At 39.0% G+C, this 13,448-nt stretch overlaps 1 protein-coding gene across 6 annotated transcripts in view; it reads right to left on the bottom strand.

Annotated features, from left to right (window-relative positions):
- The window catches only part of LOC116463082 (utrophin), a 565,754-nt gene that overhangs the window by 349,562 nt on the left and 202,744 nt on the right, over positions 1-13,448 (bottom strand). For all 6 annotated transcript variants that reach the window (XM_032146039.2, XM_032146038.2, XM_032146037.2 and 3 more), the window contains exon 33: positions 9,556-9,726. In XM_032146039.2, coding sequence (XP_032001930.1) covers positions 9,556-9,726 — 171 coding nt within the window. The remainder of the gene's footprint in view (positions 1-9,555; positions 9,727-13,448) is intronic.

A 13,448-nucleotide genomic window follows, 5' to 3' on the forward strand; every position in this document is an offset into this window, starting at 1 on the left:
ATGGCCAAATAGGAACAGCTCCAGTCTGCAGCTTCCAGCAAGACCAATACAGAATGCAGGCGATTTCTGCATTTCCAACAGAGGTACTTGGTTCATCTCACTGTAACTGGTTAGACAGCGGGTGCAACCCACGGAGGGCGTCGCTTCACCAGGGAAGCGCGAGGGGTTGGGGAACTCCCTCCCCCAGCCAAGGGAAGCCATGAGGGACTGTGCCGTGAGGTATGGTGCTATCCAGCCAAGATACTACACTTTTTTCAAGGTCTTCGCAACCCACAGACCCAGAGATTGCCCGGGTGCCTACATCACCAGGGCCCAGGGTTTCAAGCACAAAACTGGGTGGCCGATTGGGGAGACACCGAGCTAGCTGCAGGTGTTTTTTTTTTTTCATACCCCAGTGGTGCCTGGAACACCAGCAAGACAGAACCATTCACTCCCCTGGAAAGGGAACTGAAGCCAGGGAGCCAAGTGGTCTAGCTCAACAGATTCCACCCCCATGGAGCCCAGCAAGCAAAGATCCAACGACTGGAAATTCTCGCTGCCAGGACAGCAGTCTGAAGTTGACTTGGAATGCTGGAGCTTGGTGGGGAGAGGGGCATCTGCCATTACTGAGGCTTGAGTAGGCAGTTTTCCCCTCACAGTGTAAACAAAGCCTCCAGGAAGTTCAAACTGGGCAGAACCCACCACAGCTCAGAAAAGCCTCTGTAGCCAGACTGTCTCTCTAGATTCCTACTCTCTGGGCCAGCCATCTCTGAAAGAAAGGCAGCAGCCCCAGCCAGGGGCTTATAGAGAAAATTCCCATCTCCTTGGGACACAGCATGTGGGGGAAAGGGCAGCTGTGAGCAAAGCTCCAGCAGACTTAAACATTCCTGCCTGCCAGCTCTGAAGAGAGCAGTGGATCTCCCATCACAGAGCTCGAACTCTGCTAAGGGACAGACTGCCTCCTCAAGTGGGTCCCTGACCCCCGTGCCTCCTGACTGGGAGAAACCTCCCAGCACGGGTCAACAGACACCTAATATAGGAGAGCTCCAGCTGGTATATGTCGAGTGTCCCTCTGGAACAAAGCTTCCAGAGGAAGGAGCAGGGAGCAATCTTTGCTATTCTGCAGCTTCCACTGCTGATACCCAGGCAAACAGGGTCTGGGGTGGACCTCCAGCAAACTCCAGGAGACCTGCAGCAGAGGGGCCTGACTGTTAGAAGGAAAACTAACAAACAGCAACAACATTAACATCAACAAAAAGAACGACCATGCAAAAACCCCATTCAAAGGTCACCAACATCAAAGATCAAAGGTAGATAAATCCACAAAGATAAGGAAAAACCAGCACAAAAATGCTGAAAATTCCAAAAACCAGGATGCCTCTTCTCCTCCAAAGAATCAGAACTGGATGGAAACTGGATGGAAAATGAGTTTGATGAATTGACAGAAGTAGGCTTCAGAAAGTGGGTAATAACAAACTCCTCCAAGCTAATGGAGCATGTTCTAACCCAATGCAAGGAAGCTAAGAACCTTGATAAAAGGTTACAGAAACTGCTAACTAGAATAACCAATTTAGAGAAGAACATAAATGACCTGATAAAGCTGAAAACACAGCACGAAAACTTCATGAGGCATACACAAGTAATAGATGAATCGATCAAGTGGAAGAAAGGATATCAGAGATTGGAGATCAACTTAATAAAATAAAGTGTGAAGATAAGATTAGAGAAAAAAGAATGAAAATGAACAAACAAAGCCTCCAAGAAATATGAGACTATGTGAAAAGACCAAACCTACATTTGATTGGCGTACCCAAAAGTGACAGGGAGAATGAAACCAAGTTGGAAAACACACTTCAAGATATTCTGCAAGAGAACTCCCCCAACCTAACAAGACAGGCCAACATTCAACTTTAGAAAATACAGAGAATGCCACAAAGATACTCCTCCTCGGGAAGAGCAACCCCAAGACACATTATCGTCAGATTCACCAAGGTTGAAATGAAGGAAAAAATGATAAGGGCAGCCAGAGAGAAAGGTCAGGTTACCTACAAAGAGAAGCCCATCAGACTAATGCAGATCGCTTTGCAGAAAACCTACAAGCCAGAAGAGAATGGGGGCCAACATTCAATGTTCTTAAAGAAAAGAATTTTCAACCCAGAATTTCATATCCAGCCAAACTAAGCTTCATAAGCAAAGGAGAAATAAGATCCTTTACAGACAAGCAAATGCTGAGATATTCTGTCACCACCAGGCCTGCCTTACAAGAACTCCTGAAGGAAGCACTAAATATGGAAATGAAAAACTAGTACCAGCCACTGCAAAAACATACCAAAATGTAAAAACCATGGACACTATGAAGAAACTGCATCAACTAATGGGCAAAATAACCAGCTAACATCATAATGACAGGATCAAATTCATACATAACAATATTAACCTTAAATGTAAATGAGCTAAATGCCCCAATTAAAAGACACAGACTGGAAAACTGGATAAACAGCCAAGACCCATCAGTGTGCTGTATTTAGGAGACCCATCTCATGTGCAAAGACACACATAGACTCAAAATAAAGGAATGGAGGAATATTTACCAAACAAATGGAAAGCAAAAAAAAAAAAAAAAAAAATGCGGGGCTTGCAATCCTCATCTCTGATAAAACAGACTTTAAACCAACAAAGATCAAAAAAGACAAAGAAGGGCATTACATAATGGTAAAGGGATCGATGCAACAAGAAGAGCTAACTATCCTAAATATATATGCACCCATTACAGGAGCACCCAGATTCATAAAGTAAGTTCTTAGAGACCTACGAAGAGACTTAGACTTCCACACAATATTAGGCGGAGACTTTAATGCCCAACTGTCAATATTAGACAGATCAGTGAGGCAGAAAATTAACAAGGATATTCAGGACTTGAACTCAGCTCTGGACCAAACGGACCTAATAGACATCTACAGAACTCTCCACCCCAAATCAACAGAATATACATTCTTCTCAGCATCACATAGCATTTATTCCAAAATTGACCACATAATTGGAAGTAAAACACTCCTCAGCAAATGCAAAAGAATAGAAATCATAACAAACAGTCTCTCAGACCACAGTGCAATCAAATTAGAACTCAGGATTAAGAAACTCACTCAAAACCGCACAACTACATGGAAACTGCACAACCTGCTCCTGAATGACTTCTGGGTAAATAACAAAATTAAGGCAGAAGTAAGTAAGTTCTTTGAAACCAATGGGAACAAAGACACAACATAACAGAATCTAGGACACAGCTAAAGCAGTGTTTACAGGGAAACCTATAGCACTAACTGCCCACATGAGAAAGCAGGAAAGGTCTAAAATCGACTCCCTAATATCACAATTAAAAGAACTAGAGAAGCAAGAGCAAACAAATTCAAAAGCTAGCAGAAGACAAGAAATAACTAAGAGCAGAGCAGAACTGAAGGAGATAGAGACACAAAAACCCTTCAAAAAAATCAGTGAACCCAGGAGCTGGTTTTTTGAAAAGATTAACAAAATAGATAAGCCACTAGCCAGACTAATAAACAAGAAAAGAAAGAAGAACCAAATAGTCACACACAAAAAAAGATAAAGGGGATATCACCAATGATCCCACAGAAATACAAACTACCATCAGAAAATACTATAAGCACCTCTACAAAAATGAACTAGAAAATGTAGAAGAAATGGGTAAATTCCTGGACACACACATCCTCACAAGACTAAACCTGGAAGAAGTTGAATCCCTGAATAGACCAACAACAAGTTCTGAAATGGAGGCAATAATTAATAGCCTACCAACCAACAAAAGCCCAGGACCAGATGGATTCACAGCTGAATTCTACTAGAGCTACTAAGAGGAGCTGGTACCATTCCTTCTGAAACTATTCCAAACAATAGAAAAAAAGGGACTCCTCCCTAACTCATTTTATGAGGCCAGCATCATCCTGATACCAAAACCTAGCAGAGACAAAACAAAAAAAAGAAAATTTCAGGCCAATATCCCTGATGAACATCAATGCGATAATCCTCAATAAAATACTGGCAAACTGAATCCAGCAGCATATCAAAAAGTGTATCCACCATGATCAAGTTGGCTTCATCTCTGGGATGCAAGGCTAGTTCAGTGCAAATCAATAAATGTAATCAATACACAAATCAATAAATATAATCCATCACATAAGCAGAACCAATGACACAAACCACATGATTATCTCAATAGATGCAGAAAAGGCCTTCGATAAAATTCAACACCCCTTCATGCTAAAAAAACACTAAATAAACTAGGTATTAACTGAACATACCTCAAAATAATAAGAGCTATTTATGACAAAGCCACAGCCAATATCATATTGAATGGGCAAAAGCTGAAAGCATTCCTTTTGAAAACCGGCACAAGACAAGGATGCCCTCTCTCACCACTGCTATTGAACATAGTATTGGAAGTTCTGGCCAGGGCAATCAGGCAAGAGAAAGAAATAAAGCGTATTCAAATAGGAAGAGAAGAAGTCAAATTGTCTCTGTTTGCAGATGACATAATTGTATATTTAGAAAACTCTATAGTCTCAGCCCAAAAACTCCTTAGGCTGATAAGCAATTTCAGCAAAGTCTCAGGATACAAAATCAATGTGCAAAAATCACAAGCATTCCTATACACAATAATAGAGAGCCAAATCATGAGTGAACTCTCATTCACAGTTGCTACAAAGAGAATTAAATAGCTAGGAATACAACTTACAAGGGATGTGAAGGACCTCTTCAAGGAGAACTACAAACCACTGCTCAAGGAAATAAGAGAGGACACAAATAAATGGAAAAACATTCCATGCTCACGGATAGGAAGAATCAATATCGTGAAAATGGCCATACTGCTCAAAGTAATTTTTAAATTCAATGCTATTCCCCTCAAACTACCATTGACTTTCTTCAGAGAATTAGAAAAAAAACACTTTAAATTTCATACGGAACCAAAAAGAGCCCATATAGCCAAGAAAATCCTAAGCAAAAAGAACAAAGCTGGAGGCATCCACCTGACTTCAAACTACACTATCAGGCTACAGTAACCAAAACAGCATGGTACTGGTACCAAAACAGATATATAGACCAATGGAACAGAACAGAGGCCTCACAAATAACACCACACATCTATAACTAACTGATCTTTGACAAACCTGACAAAAACAAGCAATGGGGAAAGGATTCCCTATTTAATAAATGGTGTTGGGAAAACAGGCTAGCCATACGCAAAAAACTGAAACTGGACCCCTTCCTTACACCTTATCCAAAAATTAACTCGAGATGGATTAAAGACTTAAACATAAGACCTAAAACCATAAAAACCCTAGAAGAAAACCTAGGCAATACCATTCAGGACACTGGCATGTGCAAAGACTTCTTGATTAAAACACCAAAAGCAATGGCAAAAAAAGCCAGAATTGACAAATAAGATCTATAAACTAAAGAGCTTCTGCAGAGCAAAAGAAAGTACCATCATAGTGAACAGGTAACCTAGAGACTGGGAGAAAGTTTTTGCAATCTATCCATCTGACAAAGAGCTAATATCCTGAATCTACAAGGAACTTAAACGAATTTACAAGAAAAAACAAACAACTCCATCAAATAGTAGGTGAAGGATATGAACAGGCACTTCTCAAAAGAAGACATTTATGTGGCCAACAAACATGAAAAAAAGCTCATCATCACTGGTCATTAGAGAAATGCAATTCAAAACCACAATGAGATACCATCTCACACCAGGTAGAATGGCGATTATTAAAAAGTCAGGAAACAACAGATGCTGGAGAGGATGTGGAGAAATAGAACACTTTTACACTGTTGGTGGGAGTGTACGTTAGTTCAACCATTGTGGAAGAGGTGATTCCTCAAGGATCTAGAACCAGAAATATCATTTGACCCAGAAATCCCATTACTGGGTATACACTCAAAGGATTATAAATCATTCTACTCTAAAGACATGCCCACGTATGTTTATTGCAGCACTATTCACAATAGCAAAGACTTGGAATCAACCCAAATGCCCATCAATGTTAGACTGGATAAAGAAAATGTGGCACATATATACCATGGAATACTACGTAGCTATTAAAAATGTGAGTTCATGTCCTTTGCAGGGACCTGGATGAAGTTGGAAACTATCATTCTCAGTACGCTAACACAGGAACAGAAAACCAAACGCCACATGTTCTCACTCATAAGTGGGAGTTGAACAATGAGAACACATGGACACAGGGAAGGGAACATCACACACTGAGGCCTGTTGCGGGGTGGGGGTCTAGGGGAGGGATAGCATTAGGAGAAATACCCAATGTAGATGACAGGTTGATGAGTGTGGGAAATGACCATGGCATATGTATACCTACGTAACAAACCTACACGTTCCGCACATGTATCCCAGAACTTAAAGTATAACAATTAAAAAAAAAAGCTAGTAGAAAAAATAAGTAAATAATTAAATGAACCTGGAGTGGAGGTGGTCTTTCTAAGCACTAAAGGCAGAAATAATGAAGAAAAAGATGGATTTTGTTTATTAAAAAATATTCAGAAGGGTTTACTTTTTTCAAAAAAAAACTTAAAAAAACAAAAAAGGAAGCTACAGTAATAAAAAAATTTGTTTGAAATCAAACACAACTCACTAAGCATTGATAATCAGAAGAGATAAAAAGCTCCAAATTAAAAGACCAATTTGGTGATAAAAAATGGCCAGAATTAGAGGAAAAAGCAGTATTTTTAACAGTGCTATAGAAGACCTATAAACTCGTCAAAAATGTTCTAATTAAATAACTGAAACATGATGTCAAGTAGAAATTCTCATTCGCATGTGGTGGGTGCACTATTTCTGAAGGACAATTGCATAATATGTATAAGACTTAAAATGGATATATTCCTGTCCCTTGATCGATACTTTTAGGGTTAAGAATTTATCCTCAGGAAATAATTATGAATGTATGATATGGTTTAGTATATTCACCACAGCATTATCTGTAATAGTGAAAATCGTAATAATTTAAATGGACATGAATAGAGAAATGAGAAAATAAAAAAATTAAGAATGAAATACTATGCATATCTCTAATATGCTATACAAAAACAAGTATAGGTAAAGAAAAATGCTAAAGATGTAAGTTTTTAAAAGAAGGTCAATAAATACTAGTTACAACAAAATCTATTTTTAAATATATGCTTTTGCATGTGCACATCGAAATGTGCCCAAAAAAATGAAAAAATAACAGTATTGTTTGATTATAGGTGATTTTTGCTCCTGTTTTTTTGTATTACACTACGCAAATTTCATTCAAACAGCTCCTATTACTTATGTTACTAATAAAAAAAAGTAATGATTTTCAAAGTATACTGCACAAGGAAGATAATATGTCCTTGAAAAACTTAAATTTAACAAAAATAAAGTTTGGTGTCTTTGTTTTGCATTCATCCACAATACACTGATGACTTGCAATGTTCATTTCCCTCATACATTCCTTTCTTCACTTGCTTTACACTCACACAGCTCATGGCATGATCACGCTTTTCATGAGCTTTTTTCTAAACTGAGAATAGTCTTTCCAGTGTCTACTATCTTAACTTTCTCCCAGCTGTCATCTCCACAGAACATTCAAAGTAAGCAGGAGTTGCGTCGCCCCACAACCTCTCAGCACCTTCTCCTCAAGGCCCACAGCAAACATGTAGAGCTGTAGAGGGTGTCAAACTGATACTTGTGGCTTTATATAAACATCAGTCACAGTATTGATCATTTATATTCAGCACTTCCCACTAGTATACTTGCTTCTTTCTCAGGAAAGAGATTTAGGAAAACAGAATGCCTTGTTAAAAGAACTACTCGTGTTCCATTCAATTCTTTGTCTACTGCAGAAGCCAGAACCAGCAAATCAACTTTCTAATCTGTGATTTCAAAGTACAGGGTTAAAGAAAACTCTTGTATTGATTTTTTAAAACTCTATTCCTATGTTCTTTACATCTGTAAGTTTGCAATAGAAAGATTAGTTATTGGTTTTAAAATGTTATTAAAGAGGAAGTAAACTTAGCACAATTCTTTGTAAATACTCTGTAAATATGTGTCATTGATTTTGAAGATGGTGAATTAGGCTTTTAAGTACTATATAAACATAATACCTATAAAGGCCTTGATGATCCATGAATGTAATGCTTTTGGAATCAAGATAAAAATATCTTATTAAAAGAGCTGTTTTACAAATAACCTCATTAAAAAGTGGGCAAAGAAAATGGACACTTTACAAAAGACATACTAGCAGCCAACAACACATGAAAAAATGCTCAACATCACTAACATTAGAGAAATGCAAATTGAAACCACAATGAAATACCATCTCACACCATTCAGAATGGCTATTATTAAAAAGTCAAAAAATAACAGATGTTGGCAAGGTTGCAGAGAAAAAGGAACACTTTTTTTTTTTTTGAGATGGAGTCTTGCTGTCGCCTAGGCTAGAGTGCAGTGGTGTGATCTCGGCTCACTGCAGGCTCCGCCCCCCCCAGGGTTCACACCATTCTCCTGCCTCAGCCTCCCGCATAGCTGGGACTACAGGTGCCCGCCACCTCGCCCGGCTAATTTTTTGTATTTTTAGTAGAGACAGGGTTTCACCATGTTAGCCAGGATGGTCTCGATCTCCTGACCTCGTGATCCACCTGCCTCGGCCTCCCAAAGTGCTGGGATTACAGGCGTGAACCACCGTGCCCAGCCAAGGAACACTTTTATACTGTTGGTGGGAATGTAAATTAGTTCAGCCTCTGTGGAAAGCAGTTTAGAAATTTCTCAAAGAACTTCAAACAGAATTCTGATTACTGACCCAGAAGTCTGATTACTGGGTATATAGGCAAAGGAAAATAAACTGTTCTACCAAAAAGACACATGCACTCATATGTTCATCAGCACTATTCACAACAGCAAGGACATGTCATCAACCTAGGTGCCCATCAATGGTGGACTGGATAAAGAAAATGTGATACATATACACCATGGAATACTATACAACCATAAAAAAGAATGAAATCATGTCCTTTGCAGCAACATGGATGCAGCTGAAGGCCATTAGCCTAAGTGAATTAATGCAGGAATGGGAAACCAATCACCACATTTTCTCGCTTACTAATGGGAGCTAAACATTGGGTACACAAGGCCATAAAGAAGGGGAACGATAAACATTGGGGACTAGTAGAGGGGCGAGAAACAGAGGGAGGCATGAGCTGAAAAACTACCTAGTGGGTACTATGCTTACTACCTGGGTGATGGGATCATTCATACCCCAAACCTCAGCATCACACAATATATCCATGTAACAAACCTATACGTGTACCCCTTAATCTAAAAGTAGAAATTATAAAGAAAATAAAATATAATCATTGTTTTTAAATATTTTTTCTTAGGACAGAGAAGTGGAAAAACAATGCAAAAAAGAAAAGGCTAGATTTAATATGAAATGGAGGGACATGGTATCCAACCAGGTCGCCCAGAACAAATGCCATGTTACACTGGCATCATGCTGGTGTGTCGTCTGAACTACAACTTACTTTAGCCCAGGAAATTTCTGTATCCAAGTCACCAAGCAGACGTTCTGAAGTGGACTTCTGTACCAATTCAGTTTCAGTAGCAGAAAGCCATTCAGAGAGAGAAGCAGCCTCTTTCTTCATTTTCCGGGCCAACTGTGATGCTCTTTCCAGATCCTGTTTTCCTTCTGTCACCTGAGATGGAGAGAGAGACAGGGAGAGACTGAGACTGAGATGGGAATGAACATAAAGGAGAATGAATCAGAATGTTAACTAAAGATCCAAACTGATTCATATATAACCCCCAAGACATACATAACCTTTGTCTGTAGCACCTTAGAATCCTCTAAGCTTGCATTTCTGCAAGGAGGCAATATACCATAGTGGTTAAGTGCCAGGCAATCCTGGGTTTTCATCTTAGCTCTATCATTAATTTCCTAAGTGACACTGGCAGAGGTATAGCCCTCAAAAGATTGGTATGAGGCTGGTCACAGTGGCTCATGCCTATAATCCCAGCACTTTGGGAGGCCGAGGCAGGCAAATCTCTTGAGTCCAAGAGTTTGAGACCAGCCTAGGAAACATGACAAGACCTCATCTCTACAAAAAATACAAAAAATTAGCCAGTGTGGTGGTGCGTGCCTGTAGTTTCAGCTGGTCAGTAGGCTGAGGTGGGAGAATCACTTGAGCCCAGGAGGCTGGGGCTGCAGTGAGCCATGATCCTGCCACTGCACTCCAGCCTGGGCAACAGAGCAAGAGCCTGTCTCAAAAAAAAAGATTGTTATGAGTATTAAGCGAGAAAAACATACATAAAAGAGCAGAAAATAAAGTTAAAAAATCACTAGTATCTATTATAATTTTGAACAGAAGATATCTTAGAATCCTCTCCATGAAGGAAAAATACTGTATTATAGTAACTTGATGGGAAAATAGCACCATTTTCGCAATTACATGTTTTATAATTAACCACTTTAACTTAAAATGCAGTACATGACTATACAACCTAAACCTTATTATTATTTTGCTCTTATTGTTGTTGACAGAAAACAAATGAACTTAACTAACATTTACCAAGCTCTTAATACAGCTTCCGTGTTGTGCTAAGGAATCTTACACATGTATGCAATAAAAATTCACAAAGCCTCTTTCTACTTTATGGATAATGAAAATGAAACTTAAAGCGTTTAAGGCCAAGGCCAGGGTGATACAATCTTTGGATTGAGCCATGCCATTCTGGCTTCTACCCCCATCACTCCCAGACATTGCCCTTGCTAAGTTCAATAATAACCCCAGTGGCAACTGATCTAATGAATATGTTTACCTGGACATCATATTTAACTTTCAGTAATATCCAAAACAGGTAAATACACTCATTCTCAAAATACTATCTTCCCCTGGCTTTCCAGACCTAGTACTCACCTGTGTCCCTACCACTTCTTGCTACTTATATTAGTTTCTTTTGCAAGCACATCTTCCTCAGATTTCTTACTAAATGATGTAATTCTTAAGACTTGGTTGAGGGCCCTCTTCTTTCACTATATCCTGTTCCTAGGAAATCTATCATCCCCGATTACTTTTATTACTACCTCTATGCAGATGACTCATAAAATCCACCTCTTCAGTCCAGATATATTCTCCAGACCCAAATAATCATGTGAGTACCCAACATTTCCAATTAACATTCTCAAAGGTTCTTAAAATGTCAACATGTCCAATACATACCTGTGATTTCTGCATGCTTCTACCTTTTTTTTCTTTTTTTGAGACAGAGTTTTCACTCTTGTTGCTCAAGCTGGAGTGCAGTGGCACAATCTCGACTCACTGCAACCTCGGCCTCCCAGGTTCAAGTGATTCTCCTGCCTCAGCCTCCCAGGTAGCTGGGATTACAGGCACATGCCACCACACTCAGCTAATTTTTTTTTTTTTTTTTTTTTTTTTTTTGAGTAGCGACAGGTTTTTGCCATGTTGGCCAGGCTGGTCTCAAACTCCTGACCTCAGGTGATCCACCAACTTGGCCTCCGAAAGTGCAAAGATTACAGGCATGAGCCACCACACCCGGACCTCTATCTTTTCTTATAGCACCCATCTCAGTGGCCACACCATCCACATCATCAAGCCAGAAACCCAGGAGTCATCCTTCATCTCTCCTCCTGGACCAAGTCCTATTGATTTTACTTCCTACATATGTCTGAAATCAATTCACTCACTCCATCTCCACTGTCCATCCTAGTTCAAGGTACGACCATCTCTCACCAAGAGTACAACAATGACTTCCTAACTAGTCTCCTCACATCCACTCCAGCCTCTCTCCAATTCCTCTTCCAAAATGCAGTGAGTAATCCTTTAAAAGACATATCTGAGTATGTGATTTGCCTACTAAAACCTGTGCAATAACTGCTTAAGACACAGATTTTAATCCGTAACACAAGATTGACATTGGCAGGATTTCATCTAATCCTGTCTCCCTAGCACCATGTTCCCCACACTGGCTCCCTCTGCTCTAGCCACATAAATGTACCACACTGCCTTCTGCCTTAGAGCCTTTATATATACTGTTTTATCAGTCTCGAAATCTCCTCTGGTTTCACCCAGGTTACTCATACCCAGACTTCAGATCTCAGCTTTTGCATCACCTCCTCAGGGAAGCCTTCCTAACACACGACTGGGTGAAACCCCCTTTTACCTATACACTTAAAGAACCATGTACATTCTTCATAACTCTTCAGACTGATAATGTGACATCATTTCATGTAAGTACTCAATGTTTTCCTCTTTCACTACCCTAAGTTACATTAGACAAAGAGATAATTTATATCTTTCCTCACCACTGTCTCCTTGTATAATTCCTGACACAGAGTAAAATCTCGATTGAGTGAAACTTTAAATGACAAAATTAATTAATATTAAAATTACAGTCACAATTGGAGAATTAGTGCAAAAACCAGCAATATCATTCCATTCATAAAATGCCCAGTCAGTGAATAAATATAATAATATTTAATGAATAACCAGCTGTATAATTCCAAAAAGAAGCTCTAAGGTATATGTTCCAGACATGTAACGCATCAAAATGTATCACATCAACAATCTAAGCTTGCAGAAGTGAGATCAAAATCACCCAGAAAAAGTATAAACTGGTCATTCTGATTTCAACTGAAAACAAAATTTAAGCTGTTTTTCTCTGGGCTTATGTAGAAACTTCAATATTACCTCAACTGGAAGTAGTTAATATTTCCTAACTGAAAGAAGATCCAAAATACTACCAAACATGGGTTTTCAATATTACCTATTAAGGTTTCACACTTCCACACATTCTATGCTCTCCTGGTTTCAGGGCAAAGATTCAGTCACTCACAGTAAATGCTCAACAACTCCTGCATGGATTCACTAAAATGCCCAAATTAGAGATATTTCTTGGCAGGATTTCAAATCCTGGTAGATTAATGTGAACTTTTTGCCACTGGTTATTTACTAGAGCCCTGATGTTTTAACATTTCTCGGTAAACTACTCAATTTAGAAATCTAAGGACCAACGACTTGAGTTTTTACAGGTATTATTATTTCCCATTTTTCCTACATGAAATGGGAAAACATCAGGACTAAAAACAGAATGTTTCTCACAATTAAAATTACACTTAAAAAAATCTTACATGTTATGACTAGAAAAAAGCCAACACCAGCTACTGCTATCCATTGAAATTTGGAATTATTAACATTTATTTTTTCCCTTGTACTTCTCTGAAGTATTAAGTCTACCACAATGAACATATATTACTTGTAGTTTCCTTAGAATAACTTATGGAATATCAGTAGCCATTGAAAGTATAAATATTAGCCTGAATTAAATATTAAAAATAAATTTTTTTTGAAACAGTGTCTCACTCTGTTGCCTAGGCTGGAGTGTAGTGGTGTGATCTCAG

This window comes from Hylobates moloch, unplaced genomic scaffold, assembly GCF_009828535.3.
Source record: "Hylobates moloch isolate HMO894 unplaced genomic scaffold, HMol_V3 SCAFFOLD_27, whole genome shotgun sequence".
Taxonomy (NCBI): Eukaryota; Metazoa; Chordata; class Mammalia; order Primates; family Hylobatidae; genus Hylobates; species Hylobates moloch.